The 23,734-nt window shown below is 40.9% G+C and overlaps 1 protein-coding gene across 1 annotated transcript in view; it reads left to right on the top strand.

Moving 5' to 3' along the window:
• Nucleotides 1-1,952: 1,952 nt before the first annotated feature.
• LOC123462880 (cystatin 10-like) overlaps nucleotides 1,953-23,734 on the top strand; it is a 117,847-nt gene continuing 96,065 nt past the window's right edge. The window contains exons 1-2 of the mRNA XM_045157043.1: nucleotides 1,953-2,120; nucleotides 2,518-2,679. Of these exons, the coding sequence (XP_045012978.1) occupies nucleotides 1,953-2,120; nucleotides 2,518-2,679 (330 nt within the window). The remainder of the gene's footprint in view (nucleotides 2,121-2,517; nucleotides 2,680-23,734) is intronic.

The raw sequence follows: 23,734 nt of genomic DNA, 5'->3' as shown, positions 1-23,734 counted from the left end.
GCATGAGCAGAGGGTGGACATCACCCCCTGGCCAACATAAGATGGACCACAGCAACAGGAAGGTGTGCCAAGCACTGGGATGGGGAAACTGGCTATAAAGCCTATAAGCCCACCCCCAACAATACACTCCCTCCAGGAGGCATTAATTCCCAAATATCCATCAGCTGGGAACCTAGCATTCAGAACACCTAAGTTTATGGGGGACACCTGAATCAAACCACCACATTCCGCCCCTGGCCCCCATAAACTGATATCCATACATGATGTAAAATACAATGCATTCAGTCTGACTTTAAAAGTCCCCATAGTTTTTATCAATCTCAATGATGTTCATACATCCCCATAGTTCAAGATCTTTTAACTGAGCCATAATACCAAAATATAACCTCAAAAAACCCAGAATGGCACAGAATAAATATTCACACTGCAATAGATGGCATTGGGCATAGCAAAAAAACATTCAACCAATACAAGATTTAAAACAACCAGGGCAAACATCAAACTCTGTAGCTTCAAGTCCAGCAACTCAAACCAGTGACAAATCTTCAAATCCGATAATTCTAACCAGCAGCAAGTCTCTGGCATTCCAATTCCGCCCCTCCAGCTAGGCTACTCACAGTCCTGGAAAACTTCATCGGGGCCGGCAGCTCCTCGGCAGCCATCTCATGGTCCTGACATCTCCACTGGGTCTCCACTGCAAGCCACGGTTCATCCTCATGGCCCCATGGGGTCTCTATGCAGGCAACCAGTAAACCCGCTTCACACTGCCCATGGCCATTTCCAAAACACAAGACCGTGTTGCAAACTCAATGACCCTCTTTCCAGCATTTCTTATACTCCACAATACCAGGTAGGGTGCCAATTTGTTAATCCAGGGGGGATTAAAGCAGACTTTGAAGAACAGGACACTCCTTGAGCACTCAGACACCTTCAAAAGAGTTGACATTCTTCTTGTTGCCCTAGCGCAGGTCAGCTAGCCCAGTCTCAAAGGTTGTAATCTCTCAGTTGCAGCTGAACGGGCAGCAGTTCACCCAAAGATTTTCCTTTCTGTGCCATATCCCTCTGCACACACCAGTTCATTCCTACGCAAAGCAAACCTGCACAACTTCTCAGACATGGGCACAAGAGCAAGCTTCTCACACAAACTGCTAGCCCAGTCCAGGCACAGCTCTTTCTCACCCTCATAAGCCAAACCTCACAGTCCATAGTTCTTACTGCATTCAGGTCTTAGAGCTCAGACCAGAATAGTCCATTAAGCTGTACTTACAGCACTGCAAGGCATCTCTTAGGCCAAGGTTTCAAATCCTCCCACAGTCCTCTTGAAAATCAGCTCCAAAAGGCCAAAGCCACATAGTCAGTGGTCTAGCAGCAACCCCACTCCTGGTACCACTTTACTGTTGCAGTCCGGTTCACATTGCTGGTAGAAATCACCCAACCAAGAGCAGCTTCTGGAAAAAAGAGTTTCATTTTGGCTTACAGGCTCGAGGGGAAGCTCCACGATGGCAGGGGAAAACGATGGCATGAGCAGAGGGTGGACATCACCCCCTGGCCAACATAAGATGGACCACAGCAACAGGAAGGTGTGCCAAACACTGGGATGGGGAAACTGGCTATAAAGCCTATAAGCCCACCCCCAACAATACACTCCCTCCAGGAGGCATTAATTCCCAAATATCCATCAGCTGGGAACCTAGCATTCAGAACACCTAAGTTTATGGGGGACACCTGAATCAAACCACCACAGCTGCCAACTGCATGGTGGTGTCCAATTTCAGCCTACTTGATGTCCTGGGCTCCTCCTGAGAATTGGGGTGCAATTAGTCCCAATCCATCAGAAGTTAAAAAAAAAAAAGCACTGGAAAAATTAGAGGCAGGCATTCCCCAAGCCTACCAGGAGATGGCCTGATGGGTGGCATGGCTATTTCTGTCTGTACTGAAGTAAATCCAACAGGATGGACAAGAATTATGAGAACAGCTGCATGTACCTGAAGCAGTGGAGCTGGAACTTGAATAAGTATGGCCGCAGCCGAGTAGCAGTTACGAGAGCCACCCTCAGAAGACTTGGAGGAAGCAACCCTACGGTCAGTCGGCGTAACCCTCTACTCCCTCTGGCATGCCAGGTATGTCCAGCCATACACCAGATGTCGGAGGTGGAGGAACAGGTTCTGAGACAAACCTGAGGACCCAGGTCACGCTGCAGCCCATGTATACGGCACATGTATGGAGTTGCAGGAATTGTGTGGAATGACGGCGCTGACAATACATAGCTAGCCCCCAAAGAAATGGCAACTGGCTGGTGTCAGCTTCACAGATAGCATGGGACAATGACTGAGAAAAGCCAGAACGGGTCAGCAAATGGGCCACCTTCCTGGACTTGGTGCAGGTGATTGAGGAGATGCCCATGTGTCCAATGATATTTTGGCTGAATTATAAGAACCCAGATGAGGGAATGTTTACATCTTGGATAAAGGATAAGATTTGAGCATCTCATCCCCTGGTATATTTGCACTGTTGCAGTTCTCCCAGAATCCTACGCTGACCTCATGTAATGGCCGTAGCACTGGCCCCTGGGAGATGTTGGAGGCAGATGACAAGACAAGCAGGTGCAGCCAACAGAACTGTGTGGCCCAGGGGAAGAAAACTGGAAAGTCAGAAACTAAATTCCCCCAAGTCAGGAAGGTGAGCTGACAAAAGTGACTCACAGGCAGTTTACCATTTGTCCTATTGGCCCCTGGACTCAAATCAAACAAAATTGGATGGTCATCCCTGGCATGTGCTGTTGGCCTTATAGAAGAAATTATCCCCCAAACAGCGATATGGCCTGCTGACTACCTTTCCAACTAGGATACCACTCAAGGCATCCAGACTGTGAGGAACCTGGGTGACTGGAGCCTCAAGTGGAATTGGCCATTACTTAGACCCCACTGAATGCCCAGGGGTTAATTGCACTTGTGTCGCAGGCATGGACACTACCCATATCTTTGGAGATCTTTCCACATTCAGTGGATGATGGTTGCTATAAAGGATATGGGGGACAGCGGACAGCAGAACATGGCCAGGCAAGTCTCTCTGACTTTGGGAATGACTCACACTGTTGCTGTGCTCTGTGCCCCTCATAGCTGAGTACGTTGTGGGGGTGGATGTCCTGCAAGGGTTACAAGTTACCACAGTGGGGGGGGGGGACTTCCACCTCCATGTGTATGAATTGTGAAAAGGGTGGTGTGGGGCTCATAAGTGGTGACTGTGAAAGCAGTGTTGATCATCAGGAGGACATGCAGAGACTGGGGCTGCATTCAGAAACTGGCAAAAGCAGGTATCATCAGGCCAGCCCACAGCCCATTCAACGCCCTGGCATGGCCTGTACAGAAGCTAATGGCTCCTGGAGAATGATTGCGGACTACTGAGAACTGAATAGTTCCACCACCACTGTATCTGCAGCACCAGACATACCTAACACCATCGGCCACTTGACTCATGAATTAGGAACTTATATCATGTCCCAGACTTAATGTCTGCACTTCCATTGCACCTCAGAATCAAAACGTCAGTTGGCTTTTACTTGGGAAGGCTGGGAGTGGACCTTTGATGTCCCCCTGTGAGGCTATCTACATAGCTCTACAGTATGTTATAGGCTCATAGGCCAGGACTTGGCCAAGTGAGCACCCAACATCTGCTCCTGTATATCATTATATTGGTGGCATAATGCTTGCTTCTGTTTCTCTTGCAGATGTAGCCACAAGCTCACATGATCCTGAACACAAGCACCCTTCTATGCAGCTGTTGTTAAAAGGCAGAGGGGTGTGTGAGATAGCAGACACACAAATTTCATTAATCCACGTACCCCTGGGAAGCTCCATGCAACGCACTCATTAGTGCAGCAGCAAGAAACCACAGTCAAACAAGGGCATGCCAAGGACATAAACCAGACCCAGGCCAGGGTACTGAGTGCCCACCCCCAACAGTGAGACTGCTCGCCTTTTCAGATCAAACTGCATCCATCAGCTCAGTCCTTTAAGAATTATGCTCACTTGGCTTCTGTCTGTCTGCATTTGTAACTGTCACTCTGGCCAGCATGTATTATAAGGTCTAGCTGTGTGCCACATCGTTTTGTTAGCATGAAACTATACTGTGTGCTTCTTGGCTGGCTGGAATTTTCAAGCCATGTAAACTGATATCAGCCATGTGTGTAGCCTCCATAATCACATGATAATTTGATATCATGGGATAAAATGCTTAATTTTGTAAGTCAGTTATCAAAAGGTTTCAGATCTACAGAAAGGTTAGCTGAGGTTGCAGAGGTAGGTTAATTTGTTGACAACCAGCACATGCCTAGGTTTCACTCCTAAGAGAGGGGCTAGTCACGGAACACGTCCCGTTTGATGAACTATCCCAGTGGTGTCGCTAAGGGTGTTTGTATGTGGATGTAGCTGAACATGACTATAGCCATCTTGGTTGTGGCCAATGCAGACTGCTAGGTGACACTGGCACGCATCTTTCTGTGGTTAACAAAGTGCCAGGACCTGAGCAGATAAACCACTCTTTACACTTCAGCCAAGGCCCAGGTGAAACCACAGAGGATTTGGTGAGATGAGCAAGAGGGCTGCTTCCATGGCGACCCTGACAGTCAGAGCCAGGGTGAAGGAAACGGATACTGAGGATATTCAACACCTACCAACACATACCAAACAGAAACCCAGAAGCTCCCGAGAGCTTAACACTGAAGTAGATTTAAAACACACCTGCCACAGCTCAGAGAATTTTGCAGAGGAGGAGTGGGAAAGATTGTAAGAGCCACAGGTTGGGAGGGCATACCCAGAGTCATTGTCCCCCCCCAAAGACTGACTTCTGCCCTCACAACACACAACCCACAAAACCATGGGAACACTAGCAACCAAACTGAGGTGGACCCTCAGCAGATTGGGGGCAGGGAGGAGAGCAATGATGGTACCAACGCATGATGTATCCATACAAAGTATATTCCTAATTTTAAAAATATGCCAAAAAATTGTCAGGAGCAGAAGGTATTTGATGGAGTGAGAACATGTGGGAATCCATAACCAAATGGTAGGAAGAAAACAAGTTTTAAATTGAAAAAACAAAAACAATCATAAAGGAAAGCATAAAAAGTCCCTTGAACAGTTAAACTTAAGGCAATAGAGGATATAAGGAAGAGTAAGGGCTTTTGTCCTTATAGACATGCCAAGCAAGCACTGGGAAAGACCAAGGAGTTTTGCACAGAAATTATGACATGGGAATAGTCTTTGGCAAGCAACCGCAAGCTCGCTCCTGATCCTAGGTGGTCTGTCACTGGTCCCAGCTGAACCCAATTGTTACTGTCAGCCTCTTTCTGCCCATTGTATAATAACCTTTCCCTCCAATCTCCAGTCTTTCTCCTGCTTACATTGCTTGTATTTAAATTCACATGTCCATTGGCCAGAAACTTTCTTCTGATGTGCCAGTGCTTGGGCCAGCAGGTGCTCTATGCTCACATGCCAAAGGACAGGAGGGACTTTTCAATGTGACTCCCTCTTCCTTGACTATAGTCTTAGCTTCTGGGCTTCTTCACCAGTATGGGCACCAGGGAGTAGATTGAAGACTCACTTTCCCGAGATTTGAGAGTTAGGCACTTTCTGTCTTCACCATCCATCTTCCTCAGCTGTCTTTTAAAAACATTAATTAAACCTGCTGCCACCAGCATCATTAGGGTGGTTTATTACTTCCTAAAGCCCTAACCATACACTGATCACCCGTAGCATGACTATAGCTTTATGTCCTTAAAGTGCAGTGTAGCTGGATATAGTGGCTCATGCCTTCCGTCCCAGCACTGAGGAGGCTGAGGCGGGAGAATCACTGCACTGGTAAAGATTTCTTTTTTTTTTAATTAATTAGTTTTGTATTCAGCAAATACAGTCAGTTTGGTACCATTATTAGGCTCATCTGTGACCTACCCCCTCCCCATTGGCTCCTCCTTGTTGAGGTACATGGGTCATGCATTGTGGAGTTAGCCCACAGTTATGGGTATGATAAATGTCTCTGCATATCATGACCCAACATGTGGCACTGACATTCTTTCCGCCCCCTCTTCCGCAAAATTTCGGTGAGCCATATTGGGTTCATTTTTGGACTGCTTCAGTGATGAGGTGTTGGGGACCTCTCGGGCTCTGGTTCTCTGATTTGGTAGGAGTTGATTTTTCTCTGTGTTGGTCTCCTTCCCCCTTGTGCTGGTATCCAGTTCATCAGGAAAACAGCACCCTTGCTTGTTTCAACAAGTTTTCTTAATTTCAGCCATGGCCCTTTTGAGGTATGATGGGGTGTCTCTCTCCTTAGGATCTACATCTATCTGAAAAAGAGAAGCAGATTCTCCAACAGAGAGTAAGTTAGCACCAGGACAAATGGGATAACCCTTACTTTTTTATAGAGAATTTAATAGGTGTAGGCCCTCTTGTAGCCCATGATTGATGGTAGCTTGATATTGGAGAGTGGGCTTATATTTGGATATGGTTCTGACTTGTTTCCCAGATCCAGCTATGGGTCCCATAACACTGAGGGGATCAGTTAGTCAAATCAAGAGCAGTTGGTTCCCCACCATGGCTGTGTGCCACTCTTGCACTTGTGTGGGCATCACAACGGGTTATTTTCTGCTAAGTAGGTTAGACCATGAGTTGCTTAGACAGATATTGGTCATTTTCCCCCAGTTGCCCATTTAGCACCTTCTGGCACTAGACACGCTGTCTGGCAACTGACTCTCCTCTAGCTTCCATGCAATTCCATTTTATGTGTCAACTGCATATGGTGTTCAGCAGTAGGGTCTTACCACTAACATTAGGTGGGTCATCAAGTACTCTGACAGAAATCTCTCTGTTTTTTAGGAAACCTTGTAGGTTTCTCTGATCAAAAGCTCAATGTGGAAGATAACCCCATGCTGGTACTGGGAGTTACAAGTCAGTGCCCACTAAGAAGATGAGGAAAAAGATAACTAACATACAAGAGTTAGAGAGAAGAGAGAGAGGGGGGGGGAGGGATAGGGAGGGAGGGGAGATGTAGAAGATTAAGGTTAGCCTTGATCCTACCCTCTCCAGTGTCTTGTAGTTCAGGAGTTTCGTATAAGGGCATGGTGAAGGTTCAGCCATTTGCTGTGCCTTTTAGGAAGTTGAATTATATGGTACGATTGCCATTTGGGTCTAGATTTGTGTTTCCCACCCCTTTCGATGCCCTTCCCACCCTCCCCATCCATCCTAGTGTCTAGTCCATGAGATGCTTGCTGGGTATGTAAGATATCTTGGGTCAATTCAGGTTAGGTCCTGTAGATGAGTGAGACTATGTGGCAATTTTTTTTTTTTTTTCTGTGATTGGGTAAGTTCACTGAGAATGATCTGTTCCAGTTTCAACCATTTTGGAAAGCAATATGGAGACTCCTGAAAAAGCTGACTATAGAGATACCAACAGACCCAGTTGTTCCCTTACTGGGCATCTACCCTAAAACCTTCAAACCACAGGCCAGAGAGATTTGCTCAACCATGTTTGTAGCAGCTCAATTCATAATAGCTAAGAGCTGGAATCAACCCTGATGTCCATCACTAGAAGAATGGATAACTACATCTACACAATGGAATTCTATACAGCAGTAAGAAAAAATGACAGAATGAAATTTGAGGATAAATGTTAACTTCTTATTGCCAAAAAAACACACTTTTTTTCCTATATGTAGAGCAGCTCACCTGGAATTTCCTCTCTGCCAGCTAATGTTCTTTTGAGCTGAAGGTTCTATGGAAGCTGCTCTTGGAGAAAATAAGGCAACACTCTGACTCAGTTTGGCCCCTGGGGATTCTACACCAAGTCTTCCAGGCAAGTCATGCCCTCTGTTGATAGAGTGACAGGAATATTGTGGGAGTAATGAACCACTTTCTCAAAGGGTTAAGGCTTGCTCTCCAGGATGGAATTTAGGACTGTAAAGCCTGTGGCTAGGGATTTAAGCCCTAAGGAGGAACCTACTATTGCGGTAATGTGAAACTGCCTAATAAATATCCATATTTGTACCCACAAGTTAACGCTGCTTGAAGCTTTGAGCACAGCAGTTTCTGACAGTTGGCAGTAGTTGAAGCAGAGATGCATAATTGGCAGAAGTGCTGAGTCCTGGGTTCTCAGCTTCAAACAGGACATTTAAATTAATTCCTCCATGGCTCAGGGAAGCTCGCAGAGGAGGGGTGGACAGAATGTAAACAGGGACATGGGGAAGAGGCCTGTGAAATATACTGCTTTCTGGGTAATACATGGCAATTATGCTCATGAACTTAAAGAGCTATGGTTTCCTGCACAAAATTCAGCCTGTCAACACATCTGTGATGGGGCAAGGAATCATGAGTCCCCACACCTCCCAGGTAAGCTCCTGGCAGCTAATGATGGCTGAGGGAGGGACGTGAGGTTTCTCAGTAGTGGAGCCACTTTTAACAATATTGTTGTTCATGAGTTCATAATTAATTTAGACACCTTACCTATGTATATCTATAGGGACACAATTGAAACCCAATGACTTTTTCTGAAAAAAATGTACTTACTTAGATTTACATATTTGTGTTTCTTAGAATAGACATTGTTAAACATATATAAACTATGTTTCATGGATGTCATTTAAGAATTTTACCATGGCTTAATTTGCATTTTATTGTATATAGATAAAATAGCAACATTTTCATTAACAGCAGTAGCTACATCAGATTAATGTAATCATATTTTCCTAAAAACTAAAAAAGGGGCCATAAGATTCCTATTATATTTTATTTTATCAACTGACTTAGAAAAGAGAGAATCCTGACATTTACAGTAACGATTTTTTCCAAGAGTAAAAGTGTCATTTTCTACTGTCCTTTACTGTAAATTCAAGCCTTTGCAAAAATATATATATATACATACACACACACACACACACACACACACACACACTTTTTATTTGCAGAGAGAGAGAGACAGAAGGGGGGGGAGAGAGGAGAATATTGGTGCACCAGGACCTCCAGCCACTGTAAACAAACTATAGATGCATGTACCACTGTATCTGGCTTTACATGGGTGCTGAGGCATTGAATCTCAGTCATTATGCTTTGGAGGTAAGTGCCTTAAGTGCTGTGTTGTCTCTCCAGCTCAAGCCTTTGCTCTTATACATAGAATCACGATCTTTGGACTGGAGAGAAAGCTTAGCAATTAAGGTGTTTACCTGCAAAGCGAAAGGACCCTAGTTGGATTACCCAGGACCCATGAAAGCCAGATACACAATGTGGCACATGTGTCTGTAGTTTGTTTGCAGTGACTAGAAGATCATGTGCACCCATGATTGCTTTCTCTCTGTCTTTCTGTCTCGCTCTCTCTCCTTCAATCTTTCTTTTTCTCAGATAAATAAATAAAAATAAAATATTTTTTAAAAAACATGAGCTTTCATTCTCTCTTGATATTTTTTAATCATATATCTGACCTTACCTTGAAGAATAGTAAATATTCTCTCCTTTATGCTCTTATCTACAACACATCTCTTTTGTCACTTAGGACCAAATTTAAACTAAAATCTTATTTTCAATTCTGTAATACCAATGTCAATTTTGAGCATTTTCTAGAACATGTTGGAAGTTCTTGTCCTGCTTTTCTGTCAGTTGCCATTCCAACAGTGACAACTTGCTCCTCTCTTTCCAACCAGCCTCATTTCAACTCTAAATGTGGCACTCACTGATGTTCACTTTAGTCCTTTTCTGTTTCTATTTGCAACTCCTCTCAAGGCTTCACAAGCTCCAAGTCTTCAACTCACATAACCTAATCCATATTTCCAGCCGTGATATCTTTATCATTTAAATATTCAATTCTCCTTCCGGGTCACTTGCCACTGACTATAATAAAAGATATTGCTTGGTGAGGGATATTTAGATATACCTAATCATATCAATTTAGTGTATGTATGTGCATATGTGTGTGTTCTTGTGTGTGCTAGTGCATGTGTGGAGACATACGTGTGAGAGCCAGAGGATAACCTCAGGTGTCCTTTCTCCCGAACACCCTTCACCATTGTAGAGACAGGGTGTGTCGTGGGCCTGGGAGGACCACTTAAACTACATGTGCTGTGCAGTGAGCCCTTGGGGTTTGCTGGTTTCTTCCTTCCCACTACCAAGAAAACAAGCATTCCTCACTGGAGAGTGGTATTTGGATTCTGGGCATCAAATGCACATCTTTGAGCTCACTCCTCAACCCTTTGGTGTATATTACGTTGAATGTTATTGTTGCTACTTTTAGTGATGTGATATACTTATCTTAGGAGTTAAAAGCTACCATCACCCTTACAATGGTGATCAGCAAACATGTTATGCTTTATTTTCTATTATAGTGATAGATATTTTTAAATGATAGAGGTTACTCATTGTTTCCCCCTTCCTTTTATTATAATCCTTTTCTATATTCATGTGCACTTAGCCAATTCCTGTCCTAAAATTTCTTTGAAATGTACACTTAGTTATATCAATGGGGGCTTCATTTACCTAGAGTTATGATTTCTTTCTAATGTGCATGCTAACTCTAACTGGTTTATATTGAATATACTAGCGTTAAACGAACTACTCTTGAATTCATCTAAAATAATTAAAATGATCATCTTTTAATGTTTTCTAATTTATGGAAAATATTGTCCTAGAACTTTTTTATTGTCTCATGGCTACCTTTTTAAAATTATTTAGTATAGATTAAAATGTACTTTTATATTCAAAGTGTGCTTAACCAGTTACAGAAGTATGGAACGTCCATTCTCTTTGTGAATACAGCGTTCATACTTAGTGATGCTGAAATGTTTACACCTGATCCTCTTGTTGTTCAGAAACATATGAAATTAAGCTCAGAATACCAAGTACATTGTATATTCCATTTTATATACTGAACAGTCTTAATATTTTGACTTTAAATGTATTTGGCAGCAATTTATTCTAAAAAACTGTCAATTTGCTATTGGCAGCTGAGGACTAAGGTCAAGACTGAGTTACACATTGCCTTGTGCTACTTTTATGCGCAATATAGAATAATGAACAGAACATCAAAAAGGAAACTCAATGTGCTGATTAAAATAGAATCGTGGAGCTGGGCGTGGTGGTGCACACCTATAATCCAAACACTCAGTAGGCAGAGGTAGGAGGATTGGCCGGATTTCAAGGACACCCTGAAATTATATGAATTTCAGGTGAGCCTGAGCTAGAGTGAAACCCTACCTTGAAAACGGAAAAAAAAAAAAAAAGAAAGAAAGAAAAGAAAGGAAGGAAGGGAAGAAACTTGGGGCTAGAGAGATGGCTCAGCAATTAAGATGCTTGCCTTCAAAGTCTAAATATCCAGGCTTAGTTCCCCAGTACCCACATAATACCAGATGCACAAATTGGTGCAGATTTCTGGAGTGCGTTTACAGTGGCTCATGGTCCCGGTGCTCCCATTCTCATTCTCTCCCTTTCTCCTTGCAAATGAATAATTATTTTAAAAAATATGGAAACTTTAATAAACATAGTGCCCAGTTATAATCAGATGATATTCATTTATTTTAGTTCAGTTTGTGTCATTTTCCTGTGAATAGAACATAAAATAGACAAACACTACACAAAAATCTTGCAGTGGGAAAAGAATACTTTGAAAGTTTTTTCTATCAACTCTCCAAATAACATAATTGCTGTAGTCTGCCACAGTCAGGACATTTTAGATACGCAAGAGGATGTTTGCTATGAATGAAATTAGCGCTGAACGTGAAGCATCCTTCTGTGTCACCAGGGGAAATAGGGGCAATGTTTAGTTTTACATGAGGCTGGGCCTGGGAACAATGTAACTGATATATTCTTGGTGTTTGCTGTTGAAAGACTGCCACCAGCACTGCCATCTTAGCCATGTGTCCTTTAAGTGAAGACAGGAGGGACCTACTTTTAAATTTTACTTTAAATGAACTTCATTTAAAATTTCAGTTAGTTAAAAATTTACCCATTTAGGAGCCATACAAATTACAATAAGCATTACAACACAATTAAAGTCTTGTCAAAACTAAGATGAAGATGTAATTGATAGAGACTAAGGCAAGGTAGCTGTTTGTCAGGTTCACATTGCTGGTAGAAATCTCCCAACCAAGAGCAGCTTTTGGGATAAAAGGAGTTTATTTTGGCTCATAGACTCGAGGGGTCAGTCCACGATGGCAGGGAAATGATGACGTGAGCAGAGGGTGGGCATCACCCTCTGGCCAACATAAGGTGGACAATACCAAAAAAACTCTGCAAAATACACACTTTTACTAAAAAGTGAGGTGTATAGGAAATTGAAGCGGCAGCAGAGAAGTAGAAGAGTTCCAGAGCATCCAGTGCCTGCACAGGCGGGAAAAGCGGCTCCGGCAGCTCGGCCAACCGCCGTGGCCACGGCGCACCAGAAAGCCGCCAGGCTCGGCTCCAGCCACAGGCAAAGCCAGGTGCGGGAGTTTCCCCTCACACCGCGCTCTCCGCAACTCTGGAAACGTGAGGGGAGAGTGGTAGCGAGCAACGGAGGAGCAAACCGCGAGGTAGAAGAACGCTTGGAGCAGCGAGAGAACCAGAGCAGCTGCGGCTCCCTCCCCTCCCCCACCGCCTGAGCCCAGCTCCGGCGAACAGAGCAGCTTCCCGGGACCCGGCCACGCCAACTTGAGCCGACAGCGGGACCCAAGCAGGAGCAGAGTTGGGCAGCAACATCAGTGGCTCCGGCACCGGTAACAGCAGCCCCAGCAGCAGCAGACCCAGGAGTGGCAGCAGCGGCAGACTCAGCAGCAGCAGCTTCAGGGGGAGCAGCGGCAGTGGACACAGCAGCAGCAGCTTCAGCAGCAGTGGTGGCTCCAGCAGTGGCAGCTACAGCACCAGCAGAGGCAGCAGCAGCAGCTCGGTTTGCCCCGCAGGAAAAGCAAGTGCCCAGCTCCAGAAATCAGAACAGCAGCCCGACGACCCAGGCAGCAACTTGACTGACACCAAAATCATCCAAGGTAACTGGGATTGCACCAGGGAAGGGTCTCGCTTGGTTGCAAGCTGATTGGATCCCTCAACAGACCAGAAATCTTAACCTCTTTGTTGGTAGAGGATCTGGTCGTTATAATAACTATTCTTGCATACATACTCGGGCCTGTTTTTGATAGAATGTGTACAGTGTTTAGTTAAATTTTAGAATCTACCTGTATTTTATTCCACTCAGCCTGCTTGAATACTCCTATAGCAGGGAAACTCAACCCCTAAGAACATCTTTGTAGATACTCTGAGAGTCTTAAGAGCCACACCTAACACCTTAAGGTCCTACCCTGAAAATATATTACATCAAATCAATTGATACAGCTAAGAATACACAGCTAGCTAGAAAATCCAAGCATTAACTTAATCCAAGATGCAAAAATATATACATTATAACACAAGAAACACTAAAAAGCAAGACGATATAAATCCTAAAAGTATTAATGCATCAGAAATGTCCTCCAGTGAGAAAGAGTTAGAGGAAATGCCTGAGAAAGAGTTCAAAAGAATGATTATAAATATGTTCAAAGAGGTCAAAGAACACATCAAAACAATCAAAGAAGAAATCAAAGAGGAAATCAAAGGAATCAAAGAAGATGCAGGACACCAATTTAATGAAATAAAGAAGGCAATACAAGACATAAATAAGGAAATAGAAACAATAAAGAAAAATCAGTCCAAATTACTAGCAATGAAGAACACAGATAATGAAATAAAAAACTCTGTAGAAAATCTCACCAGTAGGATGGATGAGGGAGAGGACAGAATATCTAAGCTAGAAGACCAGGTGGCAGACCTAATGCAGTCCAACAAAGAGAAAGACAAACTTATAAAAAAGTATGAGTGGGAATTTCAAGATATTCGGGACACTATGAAAAGATCCAATATAAGAATTCAGGGCATAGTAGAAGGAGAAGAAATCCACTCCAGAAGCATAATAGGCATCTTCAACAAAATCACAGAAGAAAATTTCCCCCAAATTGGGAAAGAGGTGCCAATACAGATACAGGAAGCCTTTAGAACCCCAGCCAGACAAAATCCAGAAAGAACCTCTCCTCGCCATATTATAATCAAACGTCTAAACACACACACCAAAGAAAAAATATTGAAAGCAGTTAGAGAGAAAAATCAAGTTACCTACAAAAGCAAGCCCATCAGGATTACAGCAGATTATTCAACACAAACTTTTAAAGCCAGAAGGGCTTGGAGTGATATATTCCAAGTTCTGAAAGATAACAACTGTCAACCAAGGTTACTTTATCCTGCAAAGTTATCCATTCAAATAGATAGAGAAATAAAGACATTCCATGACAAAAGCAGGTTAAAGGAGTATTTGAAGACAAAACCAGCTCTACAGAAAATACTTGATAGAATCCTCCATGCTGAAGAAAAGGAAAAGCACACATATAAGGAACATAGAAAAAACAAGTAATACTCAAATACTAGTTAACAGAAGAGAGCACAGGTAGAACCAGAAACACACATACACACCAAAAAATGGCAAACATAAATACACACCTTTCAATAATATCTCTTAATATCAACGGCCTCAATGCCCCAACGAAAAGACAAAGAATTGCAGACTGGGTTAAAAAGCAGGATCCTACAATTTGTTGTCTCCAAGAAACTCACCTTTCTACAAAGGATAGACATTATCTTAGGGTGAAAGTTTGGAAAACAGTGTTTCAAGCAAATGGGCCTAGAAAACAAGCAGGGGTTGCTATCCTAATATCAGACAGGGTAGACTTTAGTCCAACGTTAGTCAAGAATGATAAGGAAGGTCGCTTTATATTGATTAAGGGCACACTCCAACAGGAGGACATTACAATCCTAAACAAATATGCACCTAACATGGGGGCTCCCAAATTCGTCAAACAAACACTATTAGAACTAAGGTCACAGATAACACCAAACACAGTGGTGGTGGGTGACTTTAACACCCCACTCTCATCAACTGACTGGTCAACCCGGGAAAGAATAAACAGAGAGGCATCTGGACTAAATGAGGTCATAGAAGGAATGGACTTAACAGATATATACAGGATATTTCATCCAAAGGCTGCAGAATATACATTCTTTTCAGCAGCACATGGAACATTCTCTAAAATAGACCATATATTAAGACACAAAGCAAATCTTAACAAATTCAGGAAAATTGAAATAATTCCTTGCATTCTATCTGACCACAATGGAATTAAACTACAAATCAGTAGCAAGAAAGGCTATAGAGCATACACAAAATCATGGAAACTAAACAATACACTACTAAATGATGAATGGGTCAATGAAGAAATCAAAAAGGAAATCAAAAAATTTATAGAGTCAAATGATAATGAGAACACAACATACCAAAATCTCTGGGACACAATGAAGGCACTTCTAAGAGGTAAATTCATAGCCTTGAGTGCCAAAATTAAGAAATTAGAAAGGTCGCAAGTAAACTACCTAATGCTTCGCCTTAAAGCATTGGAAAAAGAAGAACAAGGCAAACCAAAATTCAGTAGACAGGAAGAAATAATAAAGATAAGGGCAGAAATTAATGATATAGAAACAAAAAGATCAATCCAAAGAATTAATGAAACAAAGAGTTGGTTCTTTGAAATGATAAGCAAGATTGATAAACCCTTAGCAAATCTGACCAAAAAAGAGAAGAGACACAAATTAATAAAATCAGAGATGAACAAGGTAACATCACAACAGATTCTAGAGAAATTCAAAAAATCAAAGGGAGGGCTGGAGAGATGGCTTAGTGGTTAAGCGCTTGCCTGTGAAGCCTAAGGACCCCGGTTCGAGGCTCGGTTCCCCAGGTCCCACGTTAGCCAGATGCACAAGGGGGCGCACGCGTCTGGAGTTCGTTTGCAGTGGCTGGAAGCCCTGGCGCGCCCATTCTCTCTCTCTTCCTCTATCTGTCTTTCTCTCTGTGTCTGTCGCTCTCAAATAAATAAATAAAAAATTAGAAAAAAAAATCATAGGGACATACTATAAAAGCATATACTCCACAAAGTATGAAAATCTGAAAGAAATGGATGATTTCCTTGATCTATATGACCTACCTAAATTAAAATGAGATTAATCACTTAAATAGACCTATAACAAACATGGAGATCCGAAAAGTTATCAATAATCTCCCAACTAAAAAAAGCCCAGGCCCAGATGGATTCACTGCTGAATTTTACCAGACTTTTAAGGAAGAGCTAACACCATTGCTTCTTAAGCTTTTCCAGGAAATAGAAAAAGAAGGGATTCTACCAAACTCCTTCTATGAGGCCAGCATCACCCTGATACCAAAACCAGGCAAAGATAGAACAAAAAAAGAAAATTACAGACCAATCTCCCTCATGAACCTAGATGCAAAAATTCTCAACAAAATATTGGCAAACAGAATACAAGAGTATATCAAAAAGATCATTCACCCTGACCAAGTAGGCTTTATCCCAGAGATGCAGGGATGGTTCAACATACGCAAATCTATAAATGTAATACATTACATTAACGGTTTGAAGGACAAAAATCACATGATCATCTCATTAGAGGCAGAGAAAGCATTTGACAAAATCCAATATCCCTTCATGATAAATGTCCTACATTGACTGGGAATAGAAGGAACATATCTCAATATAATAAAGGCTATTTATGACAAGCCTACAGCCAACATATTACTAAATGGGGAAAATCTGGGAGCTTTTCCACTAAAATCAGGAACAAGACAAGGGTGTCCACTGTCCCCACTTCTATTTAATATAGTTTTGGAAGTCTTAGCCATAGCAATAAGGCAAGAGACACACATAAAAGGGATACAAATTGGAAAGGAAGAAATCAAGTTATCATTATTTGCAGATGACATGATTCTATACATAAAGGACCCTAAAGACTCTACTAGCAAGCTGTTAGAGCTGATCAAAACCTACAGCAATGCAGCAGGATACAAAATAAATACACAGAAATCAGTAGCCTTCATATATGCTAACAACAAACACATAGAGGATGAAATCAGAGAATCACTCCCATTCACAATTGCATCAAAAAAAAAAATAAAGTACCTTGGAATAAACCTAACCAAGGAAGTAAAGAATCTATACAATGAGAACTTTAAAACACTCAAGCAAGAAATTGCAGAAGACACTAGAAAGTGGAGAAACATCCCTTGTTCCTGATTGGAAGAATCAATATTGTGAAAATGGCAATCTTACTTAAAGCAATCTACACATTTAATGCAATCCCTATCAAAATTCCAAAGGCTTTCTTCATGGAAATAGAAAAAACAATCCAAAAATTCATTTGGAGTCACAACAAACCTCGAATATCTAAAATAATACTGAGCAAGAAAAAAGAGGCTGGTGGTATTACCATACCTGATTTTAACCTATACTACAGAGCCATAGTAACAAAAACAGCATGGTACTGGCACAAAAACAGACATGTAGATCAGTGGAACAGAATAGAGGACCCAGATGTAAGCCCAAGTAGCTATAGCCACCTGATATTCGATAAAAATGCCAAAAATACTCATTGGAGAAGAGACAGCCTCTTCAGCAAATGGTGTTTTGAAAACTGGATATATATCTGCAGAAGGATGAAAATAGATTCTTCTCTCTCGCCATTCACAAGAATTAAGTCCAAATGGATTAAAGACCTTAACATCAGACCGGAATCTCTGAGACTGCTAGAGGAAAAAGTAGGGGAAACCCTTCAACATATTGGTCTTGGCAAAGACTTTCTGAATACAACCCCAATTGCTCAGGCAATAAAACCACAGATTAACCACTGGGACCTAATGAAATTACAAAGCTTTTGCACCGCAAAGGACACAGTGAAAAAAGCAAAGAGGCAACCTACAGAATGGGAAAAAATCTTCGCCAGCTATATATCTGATAGAGGATTAATATCTAGGATATACAAAGAACTCAAAAAGTTAAATAATAAGGAATCAAACAAGCCAATCAAAAAATGGGCTATGGAGCTAAATAGAGCATTCTCAAAGGAAGAAATACAAATGGCATATAAGCATCTAAAAAAATGTTCTACGCCACTAGTCATCAGGGAAATGCAGATTAAAACTACATTGAGATTCCATGTCACTCCTGTCAGATTGGCCACCATCATGAAAACAAATGATCATAAATGTTGGCAGGGATGTGGAAAAAAAGGACCCCTTCTGCACTGCTGGTGGGAATGCAATCTGGTCCAGCCATTGTGGAAAACAGTGTGGAGGTTCCTAAAACAGCTAGAGATTGATCTACCATATGACCCAGCTATAGCACTCCTAGGCATATATCCAAAGGACTCATCTCATTTCCTTAGAAGTATGTGCTCAACCATGTTTATTGCTGCTCAATTTATAATATCTGGGAAATGGAACCAGCCTAGATGTCCCTCAACAGATGAGTGGATAATGAAGAGGTGGCACATTTATACAATGGAGTTCTACTCAGCGGTAAAGAAAAATGAAGTTATGTAATTTGCAGAAAAATGGATGGACCTGGAAAGTATTATACTAAGTCAGGTAACCCAGACCCAGAAAGCCAAGCGCCACATGTTCTCTCTCATATGTGGATCCTAGCTACAGATGACTGGGCTTCTGCGTGAGAATGAATATACTTAGTAGCAGAGGCCAGTAAGTTAAAAAGGAGACATAAGGGTAGAGAAAGGAAGGGAGGAGGAATCTTAATAGGTTGATATTGTATATATGTAATTACAATGATTGTAATGGGGAGGTAATATGATGGAGAATGGAATTTCAAATAGGAAAGTGTGGGGGTGGGGAGGGAGGGAATTACCATGGGATATATTTTATAATCATGGAAAATGTTAATAAAAATTAAAAAAAAAAAACATGGCTGTGGAGATAGCTCCATGAAAAAAAAAAAAAAAAAAAACTTGCCCACAATATTTGAGTTCCTGACATTCATCTCCAGTACTGGGGGAATGGAATCTTCTGGGGTAATAAGCTCATATACCTCCTACAGAATCATTACACATGGGATTTATCCTTCCTGTCTTCCTCAGAATTGCTTACACTGAATAAGGAATTGTTTTGTAAACACTATGTGAAATATACATCCCTTTGTCCCAGTGTTAATTTCTGCCTATGTCATAAGAATGCCTTTTTGTAGAGTAGAAAAGATTCCAAAGGACTATAAATCTTCATCAAGGAACACTAGAGGAAAGATCAAAGGCCATCGTCAAGGCAAGTTTCACGTAACGGACCATGTCCACGGGAAGAGTACTACTAGTGCTTAGTTCCTTTACCACAACTCAGGTATTCCAGGGATGACCAGCCGTGCAACATTTATGTTCATGGAAACAGAAGCAAAAGTTTGTAGCAATATAACTTGATGAGAAAGCTTCAAAATATTTGCTGAAAAAAATCTAGCAAATCAGGTTAAATATATGGCAGTATTAATGGAAAAAATTATATACAAAAAATTAAAAGGAATAACTATAAATGATCCTGCATTAACGTTTAAGTTCCTTTTCCACATTATCCAAGACTATATTTTCTAGTTAGCTTACTTATCCTACTGATACTTGAACCATTTGCATTAAAAATTGTGCCTTTGATGAACTAAAGAGGTGACTCAGTGGGTGAAGTATTTGATGCACAAAGATAAAGACCTGAGTTCAGATCTATAGCAACTATGTAAAGGCCAGGTGTGAATTCATGGATCCCCTACTGTGGAAGGTGTGTGTGCATAAAACAACCCACTGAAGATCCTTCAAGGAAAAATAGTTGTTTCCCTCTCAATAAAATAAATGTTTACCCAAGATGGGCAGACTGATGAAAAACCAACAAAAGTCAGAAAACTGAGAGACCTTCATTAGGATGTTTAGTCCCACAATAGATACTTACAATGAGAAAAACCAAACAAGCAGTGGTACACTATCAAAATAATTGTTGAACTGGAAGCAAGCCATCAAAAAAACCAACGATCACGTTAATAAAATTGAGCAGAATCATCTCTTAGTACACTCAGCTTTGATGCTAGGCTTAACTTAATTTAGGTAAACCTTAGAAGCCAAAAAAAAAAAAAAAGAGAGAAAAATGAATTAAAGGTTAGTGAACAAAGGATGATCTCAATAGCCGGTTGATTATGCTTAATGAAGACTTCATCAAATGCATGAATGAATTCCAAGAAGCATCAAAAGAATCAGAAATCAAACTGAAATTTTTCCTCAAAAAAGAGATGGACACAATGCAAAATAACACATCAGAAAAGAAAAATAAAATGGAGATTAAAAAAAAAATCTCTCTAGAACTTCACACTAACTCATATGGAAGACAGACCCTCTGAGCTAGAGCACAATACAGAAGAAATTGATCAAGAGGCCAAAAACTCGGCTAAATTCAAAAATTCATGCAAACAGAACACAAGAAAAGTGTGGGATACCCTAAAACAACAAACATCTGGACCATGGATATACCAGAAAAAGAGGAAATCCAAAACAGTGACACAGAAAACATATTAAACAAAATTGTTGGAGAAAAATTTCCCAAGATCTCAAAAGAGAGTCACATCTAGAAATAAGAAGCTCACAGAACACCAAGCAGAGAGGACCAAAGGAAAACTATCCAAGGCACACCATAGTTCAAACTTTTAACAGTGAAAACAGAGAGTGCTAAAAGTAGCAGGAGAGAAACAACTCACTACATACAAAGGCAATGCCAGCAGAATTACCTCAGATTTCTCAGTGGAAACCCAAAGAGCCAGAAGGGTCTAGAGTGGAACACTTCAAAGTCTAAAAATTCTATGGCTCACAACCCAAGATACTCTACCAGCAAACATATCCCTCATAATAGATGGTGAAAGGAAAACGTTCCATGAAAACAAGTCCACTCTATGATTATATGAAAAGAAGCCAAGCCTATAGAGCATACTTAAGGAAACAACCAATTTCAAGATCCTACAAATAAAAGATCACAATGACCAAAATTTGACCAGGCTCAAAAAAGTACAAAACAACAGAAAACACCAAATCCCATAAAGCACCCCATCATGGCAGGGATTAAATAAAACCTCAAGTTATAACATTAACAGTCTTAACTCAGCCATCAAAACACACAAGTTAAAAGGTGGATAAACAAAATGGGATCTTTCTATCTGCTATCTTCAAGAAACCCACCTCACCACTAAGACAAGACACCTCCTCAGGGTGAAAGGATAGAAAATGATATTCCAAACAAATGGAAATAAATAAGTACATGTTACTACTTAATGTTTGATAAAATAGACTTCAAACCAAAAACAATCAAAAAGAACAAAGGAGACCACTTCCTACTCATCAAAGAAATGATCCAACATGAGGATATCACAATTAAAAATATACATGTACCAAACACAGGTGCACCACAGTTTATTAAAATAAAAAACCTTCTTGACAACAAAACAGAAATAAGCACCAAAAGCATCATAATTGGAGACTTTAATACTCCACTATCATCAAAAGACAGATCAGGGTGGCCTTGAACTCATGGCAGTCCTCCTACCTCTGCCTCCCAAGTGCTAGGGATTACAGGAGTGGACCACCATGCCAGGATCTTTCCTGTTTTTCAAGGAGCCTTTGCATCTGCCCTGGGAGAAGGGCTTTTAGTGAGTTGCTGGAAATCTGGTCCAGAAATTGGGAGTCTGGTTCTGACTGTAGTACAGGGATCTGGTGTGAGTCTTCACAGACAGGTTGAAACCACTGGCCTCCTTACTGTTTCTTGGGTTTTTCTTCCAATAAGTGGTGGAAGTTGGACACAGAGAGAGTTTTGTTCTGTTTTAAATTAGTGTTTTTCTCCTAAGACTATGCAGAGTTGGAGTTTGTACAGCCGAACAGGCTTCCGTATGTTATCATCATTATCTCGTCACCATCATCGTAGTGCGAGAAATCCAATCTGGGGTCTTGGGTTTTTACAGACTGAAATCAGTTGTGACTCTGTAACAGTGGAGAATGTTATGTATTTATAAAGTACTTGAGGGCTGGAGAGATGGCTTAGCGGTTAAGGCACTTGCCTGCGAATCCTAAGAATGCCTGTGAGGCAGATGACACAAGCATGCAATGCAGTACCTGCACCCAAGGGGGCGCACGCGTTTGGGGGTCATTCTAAGAGGGCCCATTCTCTTTCACTGCCTCTTTCTCCCTCTTTCTCAAATAAATAGATAATAAATAAAGTACTTGGGCAGATGCACATATGTATACATATTTGTCTTTTTTTTAATGTTTTACTTATTTGACAGAAATAGTTAGGGAAAGAGAGACAGAATGGATATACGAGGGACTTTGTCTGCTGCAAAGAAACCCCATATGTGTGAGCCCCATTGTGCATATGGCTAACATAGTCCCGGAGAATTGTACCTGAGTCCTTTGGCTTTGCAAGCAAATGCCATAATTGCTTAGCCACCCCTCCAGCCTATACTTGTCTTTTTTGTTTTTTTAAATGACAATCCTTCCTGTGCTTGTGCCTCCAGCCTGGCTCTCAGTGGAATGGAAGTAAGAATTACCCCCTGCATGAGCAATATTCATGTCTTTGGTTGGAACACATACATACTAAATCCAACTAAAGTTCTCAGTTTTACTCATCAAGATTCAAAATTAACCATCAAAACTTCCTTTTTAACCTTCCTTTTCCACTACAATATCTCTCTTTGTCAAGAAAAATAATCTCTAGAAGGATGAATCAATATTCTATATTCTACATTTTGCTGGATTATGCCCACCATGCATTTGTTCTTTATTTAGTGGCATAATTGAATTATAATTCCTATTGCTCCTCATTTGTTAAGTGGCAAAGCACTTTAGAGTAACACTTTTTCCATAAGTAAAGAATTTACTGTTGCATCTTACATGAAGCAGCAAAACCAAATGAAAATAGGCCTGAAGTCCAGCTAAAGGACAGATCGTTTGCCTAGAGTACAGGTTGTCATGGGCTTAGTTCCTAAATCTGCCAAAGAATTTAAGCATTTTCACTATTACTATGGAGTACAGCAAATTTGATAACTTTAGTTGTATAATCACATTACATTAGAGATAATTAAAGATTATCATTGGCCATGTCTAAATTGAATAATTAAAAATATATAAACCAAATTAATTACCCACATAGCTAAGAAATAAGTGAAGGTCTGGATATTTTATCATGTTCTAGTGATACAACTTGTGCTTCTGTGCTTCTAGTTATGTAAAAGATGATGTAATAATAATCAGTTACTAAATGCTATGTATTCATTATAAAATTAAATAGAAGCTTCAAGTCCAGTTATCTATCATATGACTATCAAGGAAACAAGTATCATGCTAAATTTAAATGTATTTTTCCTATATTTACCTACATATATAAGCTTTCAAGTGCCACCTTTAAATAAAATTTTTGGATAAGGCCCTTTCAGATTATAAATTTCACAATTTATTTTAAAGAATTATGATCTGTAAACTATTAAGAAACAAATCAGAAAAACTATGAGTTCAATGTACACTTTGTTTTAAATGTTTTCTTTCATTTATTTCAGAGAAAGGAGGGGTGTCCCAGGGCCTCTTGCCTCTGCAACTGAACTCTAGATGCTAGTGGACCTTATGCGTCTGGATTTACATTGGAACTGGGGAATCAAACCTGGATCAACAAGCTTTGCTGGCAAGTGTCTTGAATTGCTGAGTAGTCTCCCCAGCACTACACTGTGTTTGTAAATCACCTCTTGGAATCAAAAAATTGTCAGTCTGACTGTCCCATCTAGGGTAGAATGCTCTAC

The sequence above is a fragment of the Jaculus jaculus genome, chromosome 8 (assembly GCF_020740685.1).
Source record: "Jaculus jaculus isolate mJacJac1 chromosome 8, mJacJac1.mat.Y.cur, whole genome shotgun sequence".
Lineage (NCBI taxonomy): Eukaryota > Metazoa > Chordata > Mammalia > Rodentia > Dipodidae > Jaculus > Jaculus jaculus.
Note: the sequence above shows the minus strand (reverse complement) of the source record. Positions and strands in the feature narration are given on the sequence as shown.